General features: G+C 37.5%; 1 protein-coding gene across 2 annotated transcripts; it reads left to right on the top strand.

Moving 5' to 3' along the window:
* Positions 1-6,039: 6,039 nt before the first annotated feature.
* LOC149298758 (coatomer subunit gamma-2) lies at positions 6,040-19,713 on the top strand. 2 transcript variants are annotated; one of them, XM_089487123.1, is made up of 25 exons: positions 6,040-6,076; positions 6,663-6,715; positions 7,482-7,562; positions 8,221-8,292; positions 8,581-8,660; positions 9,571-9,646; positions 11,037-11,129; positions 11,294-11,380; positions 11,582-11,739; positions 11,965-12,098; positions 12,493-12,560; positions 12,795-12,983; positions 13,369-13,464; positions 13,715-13,958; positions 15,352-15,427; positions 15,703-15,806; positions 16,087-16,212; positions 16,266-16,288; positions 16,686-16,725; positions 17,069-17,208; positions 17,345-17,516; positions 17,745-17,842; positions 18,345-18,483; positions 19,161-19,259; positions 19,583-19,713. In XM_089487123.1, the coding sequence occupies exons 1-25, from the start codon at positions 6,040-6,042 to the stop codon at positions 19,711-19,713; spliced, it is 2,616 nt and encodes an 871-aa protein (XP_089343249.1). The 2 variants fall into 2 exon arrangements, with proteins under 2 accessions (XP_089343249.1, XP_089343248.1); XM_089487122.1 differs by lacking the exon at positions 16,266-16,288 and having other exon boundaries at positions 16,660-16,725.
* Positions 19,714-20,584: the final 871 nt, after the last annotated feature.

The following is a 20,584-nucleotide window of genomic DNA, read 5'->3' as shown; positions in this document are numbered from 1 at the left end:
ACGGAAGTGGTTAACAAAGAAGGTAGGGAGATATTTAGAGAGTGTGAGCAAGAGCATTAGAGAGTGGGAATGTAAGACAGTGAATGAGAGTTACAACAAATTTAGTTTCTGAATCAAAGAAGCCATCCAAATGTCATCCAAACTGAAAGGGCAGGAAATGAAAATAGTTATCTGAAAGCAACTGAACTAAAAACTAAACGAAAGCTTTGTCTGTATTGTTTTGGGTCCATTTGCACAAGTGTACTAATAGTCATACAAACACTGGAAAATTTAGGATAAGGGAAAAGTGTGTTTTGTAAAACAAGAATGAAAATTAGGCAACCTGACCTGGGCGACATTTAAATATTCACACTCATTTGTTTAAAGGCTGCTTTCCATAAAACTTCATTATCAATACATAAATGACCTGTTACTTGTCTGGTATAGTGTATGAGAGAACTGACATCTATCCAACATTGCTTTTTATAAAGATATGCTCCATCCTCAAATAGTCAAAACAATAGAGGAATGATGAGGATGCAAATACTCAGTTCTCAAACAATGAATACAGAATATAGGAAGCATGTTACCACGTCCTGCAAGGGTTGTAATAGAATTTAAACACAATCTTGAAAAACCCTGGAAATTTCTTTGATGAAAGCAAATATTTTTAAAATGGAGACTCAAAATCTGAAGAATGTAACATTAAATAAATAGTAAAGGTTTTGTTCCACCAAGCTCATTAATTACCTAATAAACCTTAGCATGCCTGTCAGAGTAGGAGGAAAAACACCTTCCCACCTTTAGGACATACTAACACATACTGGAAAAAAAGAGGTTGCGCTAGTATGTTACAGTATGCATACCTGGGAACTCCCCAGGTTTCACCTAGAGTCTCTAAGTGGAGCCCTGTTTCCTGTAGTCTCCGAATCAGCTTCTACTTTCTCAAAGCAGGGGAGAGGTGGTTGGCAACTTCCACTTCCACTAGTTAAGATGGGTTAAGATGGCACAAATTGTAATAAATAGTTTTCAGAATGCACTCAGGGCCGTTTTCAATATTAATGGGACCCAGAGTAAGCATCTCACCATCCTCACCGCATCATATATATATACGTTTTTTGGGTTTTTCAATCAATGGGAAATGTGTAATTTACATATCAAGCCACCAGGTGATTTCATAAGCAGGAGGCACCATAGACACACTCAAAGGCAATTTTTCTAATACAATGTATTGATCATTTTTCATTTTTTTTTATTCTCAACATTCACAGTATAAGCAGTCTTTAAAAATATATAAATTAAAATATACCACACAAAACCCAGTCTCATTCAAACCCCATTCAATCTCACAGAATAGGCCACTTCCTACATACAACAAACATTGCTCTAGGCCCCACGTTCCACCAACATCTTCTCCCTAATTTAATGTGCTATGTAAACACTTGACTTCACTATATTATAATCTTACCCATCACAATGGTATTGAACAACCACTGTGTAACCATAATATCACCCTTGCCACCTTTGCATTGAATTCTGACCCTCCCAAAACCCCCAAACCAAATGTGAAGATAAAAACTTTCTCTGCCAATGTACAGAACAAATCAAGTCCTTACTAAGTCAATGTGTTATCACACCCTTTAGACAGGGGTGCACACTGCACCACACTTCACACTATTGCTAATCACAAATTACCAACACTATATATTTTATTTGTTTCTAAAAACAAAATCCCACCCCAGAAGGGTGTATAATGCCTCCTCTGGCATTGAAAGATTTAAAATCAAGATGCATAAATGGAGGGAACAGTACGAATGTGGTATAGAACTTGTTCGTCTTTTTTACTTGTATGTATGTTTTGTTTTCTTTTGTATACATTTATATATTTGGAAAATAAAGAGTTGAAAAAATACTGTGAAATGGGAGCTGTGGGTTACAGCATTTTCCCTTATATGGAAGCTCCTCTTCACTTAGTACGGCATAGCCAACGCTAACATTCTGAATTCCTTTGTAGCTGATCTAATTGCCTAAGAAAAATATCATTAATAAAAAGATGAGATTTTAAGAATATGGCTTATTGGGGATGGTGTGCACAAATCATTACACATCGGAATAAGGAGGAAAGCAATTATTGAACTCCTTTTTGACCCAACAACTTTTAACACCAATCAAATGAAAGTTCTTATTGAGTTCCCTTTACACTAATTAATTACTACAGCTATCCTGCTTTGTCACAATGAAGCAGTGACCCTGGTAAAGCTTAAGGTTAATATTGCACATTCTATATAGGAATGTAATTAGAATTTTCATTGCAGGGTGCCCTAATGTGGAGTATTAAAGTCTTCTGGACATATTACACTAAGACATTATGGAAATATATCCTGGGCTATACATCAACAATTTAAGAGTATTGTTAGTTGTGCCTTGTTTGATCTTCCTAAATATTTTGTTATTTACACTGAAAAGTCTGGGCAATGTTTATCCAAGCAGAGAGTTCATTTTCTATGTATAGATCTCTAAGTCTTGTATGTCTTTGCAAAATTAATTGTAACAATTCCATAAATTAGCAAGAAAAATACAGTTTTGTGATTCATTATTTATATAAGCTGACATCACCATCTGCCAAATACAGTGCTACGGAAAATGATGGTGCTATATAAAACAATAAATAATAATAATCATGAGCTACAACTGTGTAACAAATAGAATTTGCTGCTTTTAAATAGAGACAGCAACTATAGCCCAAAAGAATTTGAATATTAAAATAACTATATGATTAAGGTCTGTTAGACTAAAATGTCAACTGTCAGCCTGGAAGACACAAAAACATGAAAATTCCTATTATTGGTGCATGAATATTTATTTTAATAGATGAGTGGATTAAAGAAAGGTCTGAATATAATGTACAATAGTGGAATAAATAAACCAAGGTAGTGCTATATTCTTATAGATTGCATTCTTAAGATCACTCTTGTGGAATCAATTAAATTGATGAAAGATTATTATGATTTATGAGATTATGAGTGATTTAGAGGCAAGAGCATCCCAAGTATTGAGTACAATACATCAGTGGTACATCTGCCAGTACTAGACTAGGTGCCCATTTCCTTCTAAACCTCAGTAGGCCTTTTTTTCTGTACTTATATTAGTAGCCTATAACAGGTAACATGAGGAACATGATGGGAGTACATATCCTAATCCAGGCAGGGGCATACATCTGCCGTGAAACTGGGGGCAGATTGCTCTACTGGATGATCAAGCCCCCCAGTGTGCTGCTCCTCAATGGGCTGGTTACAAGTGATATCTCTGATCTCCCCAACCGGGTTAGTTTTACACGATAGAGGACTGTGCCAAGCCGGTGCAGCATCCATATTATGCAGTACCTTGCTCTGCATGCCTTTTAAGAGGTGGCACCAACAGAGGGGGCAGTGCCCTGGGGCAAAGATCAAAGTTAATATATTTCTTGCAACAACTCATGATTTAGTGAAAAGATCTAAGATTCGGGGGTGTTTCCCTATCTGATTATTGCCAAATACAAAATACATACCAAATTATAGGTGTACACACCCCAGAACTTGGATAATAGCCAGACATAGCCTGGGTATTCTTCTCTCTGAAAGAAATCGTTGAAACATCCAATAAACTTTTTGTGTTTTGTGTAACTGACGTACTCCTGAAGCCTTACTTTATGTCAGGTAAAGAAGTAAAAAAAAAAAAAGAATCATAAGAATTTCCGGAAAGGAAATCAAGTTTGTAATAACAATAAAAATCTCCAATTAATTGATTTAGAGCATATTAAATGTATGACAATGAAACTTCCCTAAATAGTTTGACATACCACCACGGATGACATTTTAATTATCCAAACCACCTGTCTGACGAAAATAACCCCATGGCCCGCTCTGCTCCCATTGTCAGAGGTGACAGATTTGTGAATTAAACTTTAACGCAGGCCTACGTAGAGGGTTTGCATTTTAATGAGGGAACCAAGCTGCAGGGAAAACATCGGTGTTTAATTGTGTAAACACCTGTTTTGTTTTATGAATGCCCATTAACTTCTCAAAAGGGTGCTGAGTAATTTTGACAGCTGCAATATCACTTGTCATATCTGCTGTGATAAAGCACAGTGACTAGTTTACAGGCAAATACCACATACTGCCAAAATGTGCTTGGAAGCTCCCGGGACAGTGTAAGATACAAACAATGGTGACTTTTCTCCATGAGCCAAGTTGTTAAATAGAACGGTAATTTGTCAGACACCCTGAAGGGTAACTATAAAGTGATGGGCCTCATGGCAACACTGGGCCACTGAATTGGCATTGTTTGTTGACCATTGGGTCGCTAACTCTTTGGCCTGTTCTATGTGATTTTGACCCCCTGCATACAATATGTATACTGTCAGGCATCGTATCTACCTCTAAGGCAGGTAGAACATTTAGACATTGCCAAGTTGTGTCCTGAACTCGATCCTTGCTCCTTGTATCCTGATATCCTTTTCCAGCTCCAAGACTGTTCTACATAGTTGGGAACTTTTCCAGAGTAGGCTACCCAGAACTACCCGTCTTCTGTATTCATATCCTGTATATTGTGCACCATTTTAGCAGCCGTTCTTTGAACTTTCTGCAGAAAATCGACATACTGACCAGAGATCTGCAAAGAAAACCTATGACCTTACGTTGCTATCTTTGCCTCTTCCTGTACAGCTCAACTCATACTTGCATTTCCCATACTTCGCAAGAGTGACTGCATACCTTCACATCACCCAAGTCAATTTACTCCATTTTTATTGCTATTACAGTACCTTCAAAAGCATATTATTGGGATTTGTCTTCCTAAGAACATTATTATCAAGCATATAGATGTTTCCGTAGGATGTTGTAAACTTTTTGGGGGCCAACCAACTTTATTTGCTATAAAGAATGTTTTACATGGCTGTGCCTTGTATCCTGGTTGAGTTTATTTGTATTAGATATAAATAAATGTATATAGCATGACCCTTTTTCATGCAATGCTACAGTACTGGCTGCATACTTATACTTTTTTGATTTGTCATTTGTTATGGTAGCATGTAGAGACAGTTGGAAGGAAACGTTTAAGAAATAGTCATGCCGTGAATGAAGCCCGAGTATCAGGAAAGTCAAACGGAGATTTAGTTTTAGGCTGGAGGTAAGGTAAGAGATGTGATATGATAGAAACATTGAAATGTGGAAATTTTTAAAGCTAGGACAAAAAGCTATAGTCTGAAATTAGAAGGTCAGGCTTTAATACAATAAAATAAAGGATTTCCGTAAGGAATTTCATATTCGGAGGTTAAAATACTTGTTTTTAGCAACCTTAATTGTAGGAAGTACTTTTCACCATAAGGACAGAAATCTTCAGTAACTGAGCATCAACAGCACCAAACGACTTTGTTGCACAAAGAGTTGGCCAACAGTTAGATAAACTATTCCAGTAGACAACAGTATCAAGGTCCGCATTCATCGAGTTCAAAATTTGGGAAATATGATTGCTGTTTTCAAAATACCAATTATTAAAGGTTGGACCAGGATTGTCCTTAGTTAAACTACCCACAATGGAGTCATGTAGTCACAAAAGCCACAATGTGTGTTTACATCATTCTGTCTTATCCTTATTTGACATCCTAATAGATTGTAAGCTCCCAAGACCTCAGGCACAGACAGGTACATGGAACAAACATACTTTTTTTTTTTTTTTACATATTTTTGATACTGGGTACAGTGAAACGTTATAATGAGGTCACTTTACAGAATTGTATATTTTTGTATAGATTGTATCCTATAGAATGTTTATTGCGCAAGAGCACCGCGCCACTCATACTCCTTGCAAACGAAACTATTCATCTTGTGGGCGCGTTTTACAAGCAAGGCGGGGTTAAGTAATTTGACTGACAGAACAGTAGAGCCTCACACAGCATGTGGGGCGTAGCCCAATGTACCCGAGGCGGGGTTTTTGCTTGAGTGGCAGGCGTAGGTCCGGTGTGGCGTGTACTGTCTTTACGTTGCGCTCCGGTACCGGAAGAATTAACTGTAACGCCTGGAAATGATCAAGAAATTTGATAAGAAGGATGAGGAGTCCGGTAACGTTACGTCTCTTTTACCGTTTAATTCATAATGGCGCTTAATATGGGGCTGGCATTAGGGTAGGCCGCAAAGCCGCGATCTTTCCTGACACAGGAAGCCGCTTACGGCCAAGATGTTCAAGGAGCCGACTGTCACAACAAGATAGACACAGATTACTGCATACCTTTTCGTATACGGGCTATAAATCTAAAACATGATATCTCTGTTCTTCATTAAGTTTATATGGTATAAATACTTATATTAGTATATATATAGTCCTTAAACAAATTTACTGTTTAAATCCCTAACCTAATGTATTTGTCTTATATATGCATATGATGACAGATCATCCAAACGTTTAAAGTTAGTGATTGGTTGGTAATACAGTGATTTATAAGAACTCTTTAAATTAGGCTTAAGCTGATCACTATTATGGTTTAATTCTGCTATTTGTAGCCAAGAAATAATGTCTCTCTAAATGACATTGTGTGTGTGTGTGTGTGTTGGCATCAAACAATTGCTAAAAAAAACCAAACAATGTTTTAATTTGCATTGATTGGGATATAAGCCTAATGCACCCTTATTGTCTTTAACGTCCACCAGGAAGCGGGACCAATCCTTACCAACATCTGGAGAAGAGTGCTGTCCTGCAAGAGGTAAGGCCTGTCACTGGTGATGTTTTCTTGCGCTTGTTACACCTTTCAGTTCCTTCCAGAGATAGAAAGGCCTGGAAGGACAATGCAAAAATTGGGATTTTCTGTTTTTTCCCCAGTCATTTTAGTTTTTTCCTGAAAAATTTAAACAATATGCAGTGTGGAATATCTTTTTACAATGATAAATAATATGTTTATGACATGACATTCAAACGATATTACATGAAGACCATATACAGACATTGTTGTTCCATTTGCAACAATGAATAAAGTGTTGGAAAGCAAATTTAGTTTATTATTTACTGAATAAGCTGTACTTTTATTTCAATCATGATACTTTCATGTTCCCAGTGTAACAAAATAATTTTACATTTCTAAAACTACTCCACTCTGCATTTTTCTTTCAATTTTTCTGAAAAAACTTTTTTTTTTTTTTTTTTTTTACATGGCTTCGAAATTTCTGGAAATTTTAAATCTCTACTCCCTACGATCGCCTTTTTCCCCCCATACATAACCTTGTTTAGTCACATAACATGTGTTTCTCTGGCAACAGCATGAAGCATACAAAGCTGCAACTAATTTACCTTGTGTGGTTGGAGATCCTTGCACTTATGTTTCATCTCATGATATGTATTTTTAGAACTGATGGCTGCCTACGCATTCGTTAGCCTAAACTGGAAATATAAGAGATTACACAGATAGAAATACACTTTATAAATAAATATGCTAAATGTTTGATTAAATGAGCCCTTTGCTTATTTTTTTGCAGGCTCGATTATTCAACGAAACTCCTATCAATCCAAGAAGATGCCTCCATATCCTAACCAAGATTTTGTACTTGTTGAACCAGGTAACATACTTGATATGAGGATGCAGCCATGCGTAGCTTTAATCCTATAGCTATTTATTATCAGATGCTTATGAGTAGTGAGTATTAGTTGTCATAGGAAACATTGAACAAAGAATTATACAAGCAGGGGTGTCCAACCTGCAGCCCTCCAGCTGCTTCAGGACTACATCTCGCATAATGCTCTTTCAACGAAGGGGCTGGCTGAGGAGTATGGGAGATGTAGTCCTGCTGCAGCTGGAGGGCCGCAGGTTGCACACCCCTCACCTAAAGGAAATATTACCAGAATTATTTAAAATATGTATGTATGTATGTATATATGTAGTAGGGTATCTAGGCTTATGATGGACATTTCTGTTGCCTCCAAGAAAAGAATGGTGTAAATTGGGTTAACATTAGTCAACATAATTTGACATTCTGGAAGAAAACAGCCTTTGCTCTTTTCACCGATAAACAGGACTCGAGAGTAACTACAAGGGGTTAGTTCCATACATCTGATTGATTAAAACAAGAACAGTGTTTCCTTTTCAAATTGTTCAAATAGAATCATAATGAATCCCATTGTGTTTAAACACACAGCAATGAATGGAAATATTTTAGCGTTGCTTTGTTTTAATTACTCAGTTTATTCTTGTCTAAAAGTTTTTTTTTCTCTGCTTAGGGTGAGCACTTTGGAACAATGGAAGCTACTGAAGCATTTTTTGCAATGACCCGATTATTTCAGTCAAACGATGTAAGTTACTTTTCACTTCAACAAAAGGCTGGAGTTAGAAACATTCTTCTAATGTATCAAGAACCCAGTTATATAAAATGTAATTTTTTGGCCTCACTGAGACGTGATGTAATGTTGTCCATGCACACATTCAGACCTAAATTAAAGCCCCCATTATAATAATCTCTATACACAAGAATGCCCCCCCTTTGCAGGAATAATACCAGCAATTCAATTTACAATTTAGACAAAAAGTGTTCTGGTTAATTCTTGTTATTTTGTTGCGTCACACTTGTTTTTTAATTTCAGCAAATCTTGCGGCGGATGTGTTACCTTACTATTAAAGAAATGGCCAATATCTCAGAGGACGTCATTATTGTCACTAGCAGGTAACTCACTTCATGAAGCTGATTTTTTATATTTTTTTTTATTTTATAGTAGTCATTCAACTGGCCTGTGTATTTGTATGTATGTGTATAGATAATACGTGTGTGTGTGTGTGTGTGTATAATAAATATATATTATAAATAAGCACTTGCATACAGACATTAATATTAACTTGATCAGTATAAACACTGACACTTCTGTTTTGGGTGTCGGGGTTCTCAGAAAAATGATCTCATATTATGTGACGCGGTTCACATTACGCTATAAAATGATCCGTCATCTAAACAATTGAATAGATACTATGCGCGGTCTGTTGGAAATTAGAAGTACGTTTGGGAACCCAAATTCTTAATACATATTTCATGGAAGGAAAAAAACTTAAAACAAAGGCACTCTTTATATTCTTCCCATTGCATGACACTAGAGAACAGGACTTAATATTCCTAGTGTGTCATGGTTGTCTTACACCAGCAGAGTGAACAATGTTATATACATATACATGTTTGTGTGGAATGGATCCTCTTTATCGCAGCGTGAGAGTATTCTTTTTGTAATAAAAATAACTTTTACTACTATACTAGTTATTTGAAGCTGTGTCATTGCTGTAATTTTTTTTAACTACACTTAGCAGTTTTAACTTGAGGCGAAATTGAGAAACTTAAGTACCTGTACTTTTTTCCTAGACACTTTATACTTTTTTTCTGCCTCGTGGCAGAGATTGGGGCACGAGGCCAGGCAGTCTGCACTTTTGAGGTTGCTTATAATCTATTTATGAAACGTATCCTTTGTTAATAAATCAAAAAAGCCTGTACATGTTTGATGTCTGGAAACAAATATAATTGATGCAGTTTTCCATTAACCTACGCAAAGAAAGTGATTTTATTAACCTTTTGGCAAATTTAATTGTAACAGCCTGACCAAGGACATGACTGGAAAAGAAGATGTTTATAGAGGGCCAGCTATCCGAGCGCTCTGCAGTATCACTGACGTAAGTATTTGCCAAGGTTGGAGATATTAAGCTCGGTGTCAAGTTGGCTTTATTATTTAACTTTTAAAAAAGATATTTGTTTCGACTATTTTTATTTTAAGTGGATATACCTTGCAAAACACTCAATATTGCATTAAAGGAACATTCCATCTATCATGTGCACTTTAACTGCATGTACCTTTTAACCTCTCATGTAGTCTGTTTTGTTAATGCACGAGGGGGTTCTGAAGAATCCCCCCTTATGCATTTGCTCTTTTCCACTACCACCCCGGCTAAATGCCTCCACGTGATATACTCCGGTCGGCTCCGGCTCGGGTGAATGCTGCGTGGATGGGATCCCAGTACGCAAATGTGCAACATGCAGCCATTGATTTCAGTGGAAGCACTTTCCTGCCACAGACTGACTGCTTCAAGCAGGCAATCAGTAGCAAGAACAGTCGGATCATCTAGGAGGAGGGCAGCTGTTGCTGCAGGATAGCCTCTTCTCTGTCTGCTGTTATTTTATTTTCATTTTGTAAGAGAGTTTATTAAAGTACTCCCAGAGGGAGAGGAATTCATCATTTACTTTCCCACCATTAGTGACATTTTAATCTATTATGTAATGAAGTTTCGTCTTTTAGGTTCTTTATCGGGGTGTCAGGGACATTTAACACGCCATATTAAAATGTTTAAAAAAAGAAGAAAAAAAAAAGAGAAACTCATATAGCAGATTAAAATAAAAAGTCATTAATGTAAAAAGCGTATCACAGTTGAACAATGTTATATAACAGGGTTAATTCATTTAACATGCTGGTGTACATGTGAAGCAGTCAGATCCTTCACATTTGACGCATTCTGTGCCATTTTCCGATCTCCAAGTGCCTTTTTAGTAGTGAGAACAAACTTTATAGATAACATAGCATCATTGTTTCAGTACTTGCATAAAATAAATAATAAAGTTACCATTTATTAGTCTTTTTGCCACAAATATTGCATATATGTTCAATAGGACAACTTCTAAAGCTTATAAAAGTATGATGGGAGTTCCTCACTTGAGTAGTGCGTTTCTCATTGCCCACCTCCTCGTGTGTGATGTGGGTTCTCCGGGTATCAGTTTATTAAATATATCACTGTTCATCTATGTTCCTATACCAGCTTGATCTTGGCTAGCTAAAATCTGATTTTTTTTTTTTTATATAAGGTGTTGAAAAATAAATGGCAACAGCCACTGGGGCCTTGATCATCAAATATCTGGGTGCTGTTTAACAGTTGATCAGTTTTTTGCAGGAAAAAAATGCTGAGCTTTGATGCACATAATTACAGTTTTAATTATATAGTTCTTTCATTTAGTGCATTATTATTAAGTATTTTTTCAGAGCAGAGTTCATGGATTGTGTTCTTTTTCTTACAGGCCACTATGCTGCAAGCTATTGAGAGGTATATGAAGCAAGCCATTGTGGACAAGGTTCCCAGTGTATCCAGCTCCGCACTGGTGTCTTCATTAGTAAGTAGACGTTCCAACGTGTATGGTCAGGGTCGGATATGTTTTCTTGTTTTAACATTTCCATCTGAGAGAAGATGCATAGATTCCATGTTTTCTGAGATAGTAGACATTGGAATGGCTAGTAAGATTAGTCTCAGAAAATGACAGCATTCTTCCCCCCCCAGCATATGATTAAAGTAAGCCATGATGTGGTGAAACGCTGGATCAACGAGGCTCAGGAAGCTGCATCTAGTGACAACATCATGGTACAGGTATGTTTTGGGAATAGTGTTATTATTTCTGTTAAACATTAAATAAAATCTACTACGAGTGCATCCTATTAAGAATAAGCTAAATAGCGTGAACGTTGCTTCTCTCGGACAGGATGCCCATTGGGCCTAAATATGCCCAGGGCTATGATGCACTTTTCTGCTTTCATAATGGGTTGTCAGTGATTTCACTTTTTTGCACAGTATCATGCACTGGGACTCCTATATTACTTGCGAAAGAACGATCGGCTTGGTGTTTCCAAGATGCTTAACAAATTCACCAAATCTGGACTAAAATCTCCTTTTGCTTACTGTATGTTAATACGTATCGCAAGCCGACTTCTGGAGGAATCTGAAGAGGGGTGAGCTCATTTATTAACTAATAAATTATATGAAGGCTTGTTTTTGGAACATTTTCTTTGCAGAATATAAATGTTATGTTATATAGTTTTATATATAAACATCATTTTATATAAATGTTGTAATTTATATAATATTTAAGGTAGAATTCTACCTAGCTTGATTTCCTTGCTTGCATAGAAATCTACGTCTGTAGTCTTATGTGTGTTTTTTTTCTTCTTCTTTAGACACAACAGTCCTTTGTTTGATTTCATAGAGAGCTGCCTTAGAAACAAACATGAGATGGTGGTTTATGAAGCTGCCTCTGCCATCATCCATCTCCCTAACTGCACAGCGAGGGAGTTGGCACCTGCTGTATCTGGTATTGTTGTTGTTGTTGTTGTTATTTATTGTTTTATATAGCTCCATCAACTTCCATAGCGCTGTACAATGGGTACCCAGCCTTGTGTGTACAACTTAGGGATGCTCTAGTGTCCCAGGGACCGCAGTAACACAATGCATTATGGAAGTACTTTGTACTTTACCTTGTTCAAATTGGGGGGGGAAAGATACTTATCTAAGGTAGATTAATTAATAATTTTAGTGGATTTGTGGATAAGAGGTGAGGTTGATGGCACATAGAACATTATTATTGATACATTGTGTTATACTCCCTGTCTACCCCCAAGGGGATGCTTTTTGAACTATTAATATTTTCATGTTTAAAATATCATTTAAACCGTTGACTAATAACAATATATCTTCCCTATTTTCAGTCCTGCAGCTTTTCTGTAGCTCTTCTAAACCTGCTTTGAGGTATGCTGCTGTGAGGACGCTTAACAAGGTTCGTATCCTCTTACTAACAGTAAAGTGCAGAAGTATGAAAACGCCAATTGTTTATCTGTTTGCTTGTGGGAGTATTATTATTATTTATTATTTTTAAAATAATAAAAAGTCTTTAACGGAAAAATAACCTTTCACCCATATGACGAAAATAATTAATTTCTGGCACCAGATTACGTATTAAGATTCCATAAACTTGATGATCATAATCCAAATAATGGGCTTTTTGTTTTAGGTGGCAATGAAGCACCCGTCTGCTGTTACTGCATGCAACCTGGACCTGGAGAACCTAATCACGGACTCTAACCGTAGCATTGCCACACTGGCTATCACCACACTTTTGAAAACTGGAAGTGAGGGCAGCGTGGACAGGCTCATGAAACAGATTTCAACCTTTGTGTCTGAAATCTCTGATGAGTTCAAAGTAAGAGCCTGCATGGCTATTCTCTGGCTTGTGTATATTTAATATTTTGAGAAATATATTTTTTTATTAGTAGTAACCCAAAAAGGTGGAAAGTTCTTTGCTGTGTGCTGTTAATACGCTGATACCCACTTTGCTGGTCTGTAAGAAGACGCATTACTTCATGTAAGCGGTACCGTGATGCTTAAAGGTGCAGCTGTATTTATTCATAAAATTACGTGGTACTGTCTCCTTTTTTTATTTGTAATATCTTTTCAGCTAGGATTTCTTGGGTTCAGCAGCCGTAACGTTGAAACTAACTCTTTATCAATACTGCACTGGAATAACTTGAGAACTCTTGTGATTTGAGTATAGCAACTTCGTCTTAATGTATGACCTGTGTTTTTAGGTGGTTGTTGTGCAAGCTATCAGTGCCTTATGTCAGAAGTACCCACGGAAACATACTGTAATGATGACCTTCCTTTCAAACATGCTCAGGGATGATGTAAGTGCTTGCATGTCATTCTGTATGGCTGTTTCTTATCCAATCCTTTCTAATGGGAATTGATGGTAATGTGACGAAGTAATCTGAGGAGGTAACAATCTGACCAATTATATTAATGTGCAGAAATGCATTTTCAAAATATAAGAAATCTAGGATGTCATCAATTATGAGCATTGACTTCAACTTTTATCTTTGAAGGCTTCTCGCTCTTTGGAAATATTTAACCCTGTGTAATCTGTGCTGTCTGCAGGGGGGATTTGAGTATAAACGTGCAATTGTTGACTGCATTATCAGCATCATAGAGGAGAATCCAGACAGTAAGGAGTCCGGATTAGCCCATCTGTGTGAATTCATTGAGGACTGTGAGCACACGGTACTGGCTACCAAGATACTTCACTTGTTGGGCAGGGAAGGCCCAAGGACACCCAGCCCATCAAAGTACATCCGCTTTATCTTCAACAGGGTAGTTCTGGAGAATGAAGCTGTCAGAGCAGGTAAGAACAAAAAAAACCAATATATATATATATATATATATATATATAATATAATACTGTATTTGCTCGATTATAAGACGAGTTTTTTTCCAGAGCAAATGCTCTGAAAAATACCCCTCGTCTTCTAATCGGGATCGTCTTATAATCAGACCTCAACTAGGTCTGACTATGAGACTAAGATCCAGATCCCCCGCAGCGATGCAGGGGACCTGGATCATCCTGTCTCCCCCCCCCCCCCCCCCACACACTTACCGGTACTTCTGAGTCCCCGGTGCTTGGTCCGGGCAGCGTGTAGAGCTCTACGCGATTCCCGTAGACAACTTCCGCTGCAGCCGAGAGGAGGTGCGTTTAGCAGCGGGGGTTGTCTGCGTGCATCGCGCAGACCTTCCCCGGCTGCCAGAGATCAGAGTTCCCCGTGACTACGCACCGGGGACTCAGAAGCTCCGGTAAGTTTGGAGGAGGGAGGGGGAGGGAGTGTTAAATGGGGGGCAAAATGCATTTCTGGAGGCAGAGTACTCTGTGAAATGCCTTTTTAACCCTCTTAATGCCAATTTGCCTCCAGAAATGCCTTTTAACCCTCTATACGCCACTCTGCCTCCTGAAATGCCTTATAACTCCCTATATGCCACTCTGCCCCATAATATGCCTTTTAACCCCCTAAATGCCAGAGTGGCATATAGGGGTATAAGGCAGTTCTGGAGGCAGAGTGGCACATAGGGGGTCAAAAGGCCATATCATGGGGCACAGTGGCATTTAGAGGGTATAATGCATTTCTGGGACAGAGTGGCAAGCCAGGGGGCAGATGTACATAACTGGGGGGCAGGTTGAGAAAAAAAAAAAAGGAAATAAAAGCAAAATATTTTTCTCAATCATAGCGTTTATTTATTTAAAAAAAAAATTGTTCACATAGTTTACATGAATGAACATTTACTGGTAAAACTTTTTTCCTATAGGGTCATCTTATATTTAGGCTTTTTCTTTTTTTCATAAATTAATATTCAGCTTTTGGGGGGTCGTCTTATAATCGAGCAAATACAGTAGTTGCAAGCATGGGATGAACTGGCATACCGTGCACCTTGGTGTCTTTTCTTCTGCCTTTACTTTTATAAGCACTTGGAGCTCTTTGTGTATTCCCAAAGTTAACATAAGGGGGCCGCACCAAAATTATGGAATAACCTTTAATTGTCAAGGTTTGCACATTAGATGATTACAAACGAAAAACCAAAATCCCTGAATGTTACTGGGTCAGGAATGTTCAGTAACAGCAGACACAACTCTCCTTAAGAAGAGTTGGTTCCAGATACTGCCGCTGCTTATTTTTGTATAAAAATGTGTAGATATATGATATTGTGTATAAATACATAGATATATGTGTGTTTGTTTCTCTTCACAGCTGCAGTGAGTGCTCTGGCAAAGTTTGGTGCCCAGAATGAATGTCTCCTGCCCAGCGTCCTAGTTCTTTTACAGAGGTAATAAATCACAGATGTAGACAGTAGTTACATACAGCCATATAGGAAAATGATAGGTAAGGGATCAATGCCTGGTGGATGGAATGGCACCTAATGTTCCTGCAATGACGGAAAACAGACCTAAGTCTCTGTCATATGGCTTGCGGTGGTTTTTGGGAGATGGAACACCTGCGGGTTTACTTGACTATAGAGTGCAAATATTTTGTATCTCTATGCTCTATTTTGTTTTGTGCTACTGGCAATGCTGTGAACTTGTCGGATTTCTCTGTCTGTAGGTGCATGATGGACAGCGATGATGAGGTGCGGGACCGAGCAACATTTTATTTTAACGTGTTGAAGCAGAAACAGTTAGCGCTCAATGCTGCCTACATTTTCAATGGTTAGTAATGAAATGGGAAAATGCTGTGACTGATTTTATGTCACTTATGTGTTCAAAAGTGAAATGAGTATTACATGCTATACATATTAGCGTATCTGTATACAGTATCAGTTGGGACTTTTGTGCTCCCAAATTTCTTAAAATAACATTAGTGGAAAAAGTCTATGGCCTATGACAGACTTCTTAAAAGTAGCATTCTAACCCCTGATAGATTATACAGGGATATCCATATAAACAAAATGTATCCTCCCTTACGTATCTCTTTATTTTATTATTCCAGGCCTGACGGTTTCTATACTTGGGATGGAGAAAGCCTTACACCAGTACACTCTGGAACCTTCAGAGAAACCATTTGACATTAAGAGTGTTCCCTTAGCCACTGTTCCTTTTATGGAACAAAAAACAGGTACAGTGAACTGTTACATTTATGTTATTATGTAAAACAACGATTTCAAATAGAAAGTATTGTAGTTACACAGAAAGTTGATCTTGCCTGTATTTTACCATTGTGTTGCATTGTATAAACCAAATAGCTAACCAAATACAGTACTTATAGCACTAAACTTGCAGTTGCTGCATGTGTGTTCACTCACCATTCCCATGTCTGCACAGATTGATATATTTTTAGACTTTGATGTGTTTGTTTTATGCTGCTTGAAAAAATGCTCCCCAAAAAGCATCATACAAATAAACTTTACATACCAAACAAGTATTCAAGCATCACAGACAACAAATGGTGCTAGGTTCCTTATGGCTTTTGTTTAATGTTAAACAAGTTTGAGCAACAAGTGGAGAAATGATAATATTTTTATAATAATGCAGAGTAATTGTGTTCTTGTTTTTTCTTCTTTAGATCTGGCACCCATGACTAGTAAGCAGCCTGAGAAAGTGGTGCCTGCCCGTCAAGACATCTACCAAGGTGAGTTTACTGGGCAAAAATTAAACACACCCACCATCTTGTCCTCCATTGAAGAGTTACTCTGTAAAGATATGGGTTTACGTGCCATTGGTGGTAGCATGGCAAAACAAATATGTATATATTGCTTTCTCTTCTTGGTTTTAATGAGACAAAAGTTGTTAAAATATATGCAAGCCATTTAAGTTGGGTGATGCATTTGTTTGCCGTATCTGTCCATGAACAGCTCTGCAGAGCACTAGTTGGTTGCTTATTTACTAAACAACATTCATAGCATTTGGTATTCTACTTTGTGATGTTTTTTCTCCTGTCTGATAATGATTGTTGCTCCCCTTGTCTTCCGCAGAACAACTGTCTGCCATACCTGAATTCAAGAACTTGGGTCCCCTTTTCAAATCCTCCGAACCCATACAACTTACAGAAGCAGAAACAGAGTACTTTGTGCGCTGTATCAAACATGTATTTACAGATCATATTGTATTCCAGGTAAGCATGGCCCTTCTCACATTTAAATCATCTGATCTTTTTATTTTGTTTGTCAGATTGTTACAAATGTATAGGTACATATTCCTGTACGTGATGTGTGTGATTTCAGGCATGGTCTTTTGTTTTGTTTTGACAGTTTGACTGCACCAACACACTGAACGACCAGCACTTGGAGAAGGTAACTGTGCAAATGGAGCCGTCAGAAGCTTACGAAGTGATTCACTACGTGCCCGCACAGAGCCTAACTTACAATCAGCCTGGAATCTGTTATACCCTAGTCAGACTTCCTGAAGATGACCCTACCGCAGGTGCAGATATAAACATTTTATTCTTTAAACATGTATTCAGACTTTGCACCTTATGTTTCATACATTTATAATACAGTACGCCCTGATGTTTATGAAAATCGAGGTGTATGTTTAGTTTAATTTAGAGTAATGTAAGTCAGCAAGGACTGAAAGCATGTTGGTGTTGAAAGACTAATACAATGTACGTTATGTGCATGAAGTGAATCCATCTATTTTTTTTCCCATCAGTGTCTTGCACTTTTAACTGTACAATGAAGTTTGTGGTCAAAGACTGTGACCCGCAAACTGGTGTACCAGACCACGAAGGCTATAGTGATGAATATGTGGTATGTATAATTTGTCACAAAATAAATTTGGTAAATGTGTTTATGTTAGCTGCACCAACCATATTATGCTGGGTCAACAAGGCCTGTGTAGCAGAAGATGCTTTCCAGCCATAGCATTATGAAGCCAATGTTTACTTTCACTTTTTCTTATCTAGATTTCACTGTTTAGTGCATAGACCCTAGTGCAGTATGTGTACCCTCTCCAATACATGTGTCGCTTTTAACCTTCCACTTTAACAATCCTAGGTTTTATGTCGTACATTATTTTGGCCAGCTGCTGGACCAAAAGTAATTTGTTATTCTCCAATGATTATCATATTTGACATTGCAAAAATTGTTAATTGATTATTTTATGTGGTTAGCCTATATGAAGCCAAATGGATAGAATACGGTTTAGGTTTAGAGGTATAGAGATGAAGACGGATATCATTTCCACTGAGTCTTACATGCCATGAATGTTAGACTCCAGTTTTGGAGAATTGATGTATTTGTGTTCTGTCAGCTAGAAGACTTGGAGGTGACTCTTGCAGATCACATTCAGAAAGTGTTGAAGCCTAATTTTGAGGCCGCATGGGAAGAGATTGATGATGTCTATGAGAAAGAGGAAACCTTTGCCCTCAGCACAACAAAAACACTGGAAGGTAGGTCGGTCTTTACTAAGGTTGTCTGTGATTTGTGCACATAATGCTCAAGCAGCAGCCAAAAAAGGGTCACAGCAATAATACTGCCTTTAACCATGGACAATCTTCATCTTGGAGTTCATTATATGATTTGTGCCAATGTCCTTATTTTAGAATTCAAAGTTAATTACTTATCCATGTATGACATTTCAGTGAGATTTTGGTGAGCGGATACTGTAGTTTTAGAAAACAGGATGTGACGTCGGATGCATCGCGAAAACTTTAGTAAATATGTTGATTTAAACATAATGTTGTGGATTAATCTGTATAACTAACAAGCAAACACAATACTTTTTTCTCTGGATCTGCATTAATATTTTCTTCCTCCTCATCTCTTCAATCTCGTTACTCTTCTCTTGCTCAACTCCTTGCCTGTGTCACCCAACACTGTATGGCAGCCCCTCTTCCCAACCCTTCCACACATAACACTTCACATGGGACAGACTCTCAAGGTCCAGTCATAGTGCGCTTCACTCCCAGTGTTAACAGATAATTCCCACACCAAGGATTTTATATGTATCCATGTGTATAATATATACAGCTCTTAGTTGGTTGCATAGATTTAACTTGAGGTGTGTGTTTCTCATGTGTCTTATTTGCAGTTGACCTAACAAAAAATGGACTGTTTTGATTTTTAGAGGCTGTTACAAACATCATTAAATTCTTGGGGATGCAGCCATGTGAGAGGTCTGATAAAGTGCCTGAGAACAAGAACTCCCATGTGCTATATCTCTCAGGTGAGCAACAAACAGAAACCGTGTGCTTAGTCCTTTAAGATGTTTTGATATTTGTCCCACCAGTGCACCCCTACGTTTTTGATTACTTCTCATCTTGGACATCCTGAAAGAAAGTTATACAACATTGCATTAAAATGCTCCTAAAAGGAAATATTCATTTCTAAAAACAATACTTAATATTATTTATATTTATAATGCATGAGAGCTAGTTCTACTTTTAACGTTTCTGGTTGTGGTTTTTTTTAATTTTATTTATTATTGTGACAGAGGTATCAGTGATGTTTGAACTCTGTGACCTGATCTCGTCCTTCTTTAATGTCTAGGTGTCTATAGAGGTGGTCATGATGTTCTGGTCAGATCTAGACTTGCCTTGGCTGATGGAGTCACCATGCAAGTTACAGTGAGAAGCACAGATGAAACTCCAGCTGAAGTCATTATAGCATCTGTAGGATAGATGTTTTCAGATACAACTCCCCCCTTCCCACCAAACATTTCAGGAAAACATTTGTTCACACCCTTAAAATACCATTCACATGAGGAACCTTTTTTTTTCTGTGTCTTATGTATAGCTAACCAAGACTGCTACAGTTTTTTTGGCCTTGGAGGTCATTGTGGCAGTACTGTTGGTTCCGTTCAAGACCCTAGCAATTGCCCATTCCAGTGTATGTGTTTATGCGATGCATGAGAATGTTTGTTTTTATTAACTCCCATTGTCCTTTTTACAGAGTTTGTAGATAAAGAATACACCTATTTTCCCAAATGTGATATCCTTCTTGCAGCCTTGGAACTGTGACAATCTCTAAAGCATTCTTTTTCATCCCTTTGAAAAATATGTTGGTTATAAGTAAAGCAAAATGAATTTAGACAGATGTTTCTAAATAACTTGGTCATTAGAATGTATGTTCCTAGAAAGAAAATTCTTGATTAATTAGAATTTCAAAGTGTACTACTTACATTGTAGTGCATCCTGTTAACATTTTAGCTTGAAATGGCATAATATATAATTTAGGTGTCCCAAAGCCCTACAGGATAAGATGTTGACACCGTTTTTGACACCCTATAGTCTTGCACATTGAATACACTCCCAAGTTACCTGAATTTTATATTATCTTAAATTCTACTTTTGCCTTTTTTGAGACTTATTTCCTCTTGAAAATATAAACAGGATACCCAAATTAAGTCACATTGCATTTTGAAATAAATGACCTTTGATATTGTGTACCATATCTCGGTTTAGAAGGGTTTTTTTAATTTCATCAAGCATTTAATCCATTCCTTGCCCTGTGGTTGCTTATTCACTGGGGATGGTAAAAGATGATATGCAA

This window comes from Sceloporus occidentalis, unplaced genomic scaffold (genome assembly GCF_023333645.1).
Source record: "Sceloporus occidentalis isolate IW3139 unplaced genomic scaffold, rSceOcc1.0.p SCAF_31, whole genome shotgun sequence".
NCBI lineage: Eukaryota > Metazoa > Chordata > Lepidosauria > Squamata > Phrynosomatidae > Sceloporus > Sceloporus occidentalis.
Note: the sequence above shows the minus strand (reverse complement) of the source record. Positions and strands in the feature narration are given on the sequence as shown.

Coding starts and splice junctions, on each gene's coding strand:
- LOC149298758 (XM_089487122.1), top strand. CDS start 6,040: ATGATCAAGAAATTTGATAAGAAGGATGAGGAGTCCG. Junction 13,959..15,351: donor GAATGAAGCTGTCAGAGCAG/GTAAGAACAAAA, acceptor TTCTCTTCACAG/CTGCAGTGAGTGCTCTGGCA. Junction 18,484..19,160: donor CACAACAAAAACACTGGAAG/GTAGGTCGGTCT, acceptor TTTGATTTTTAG/AGGCTGTTACAAACATCATT.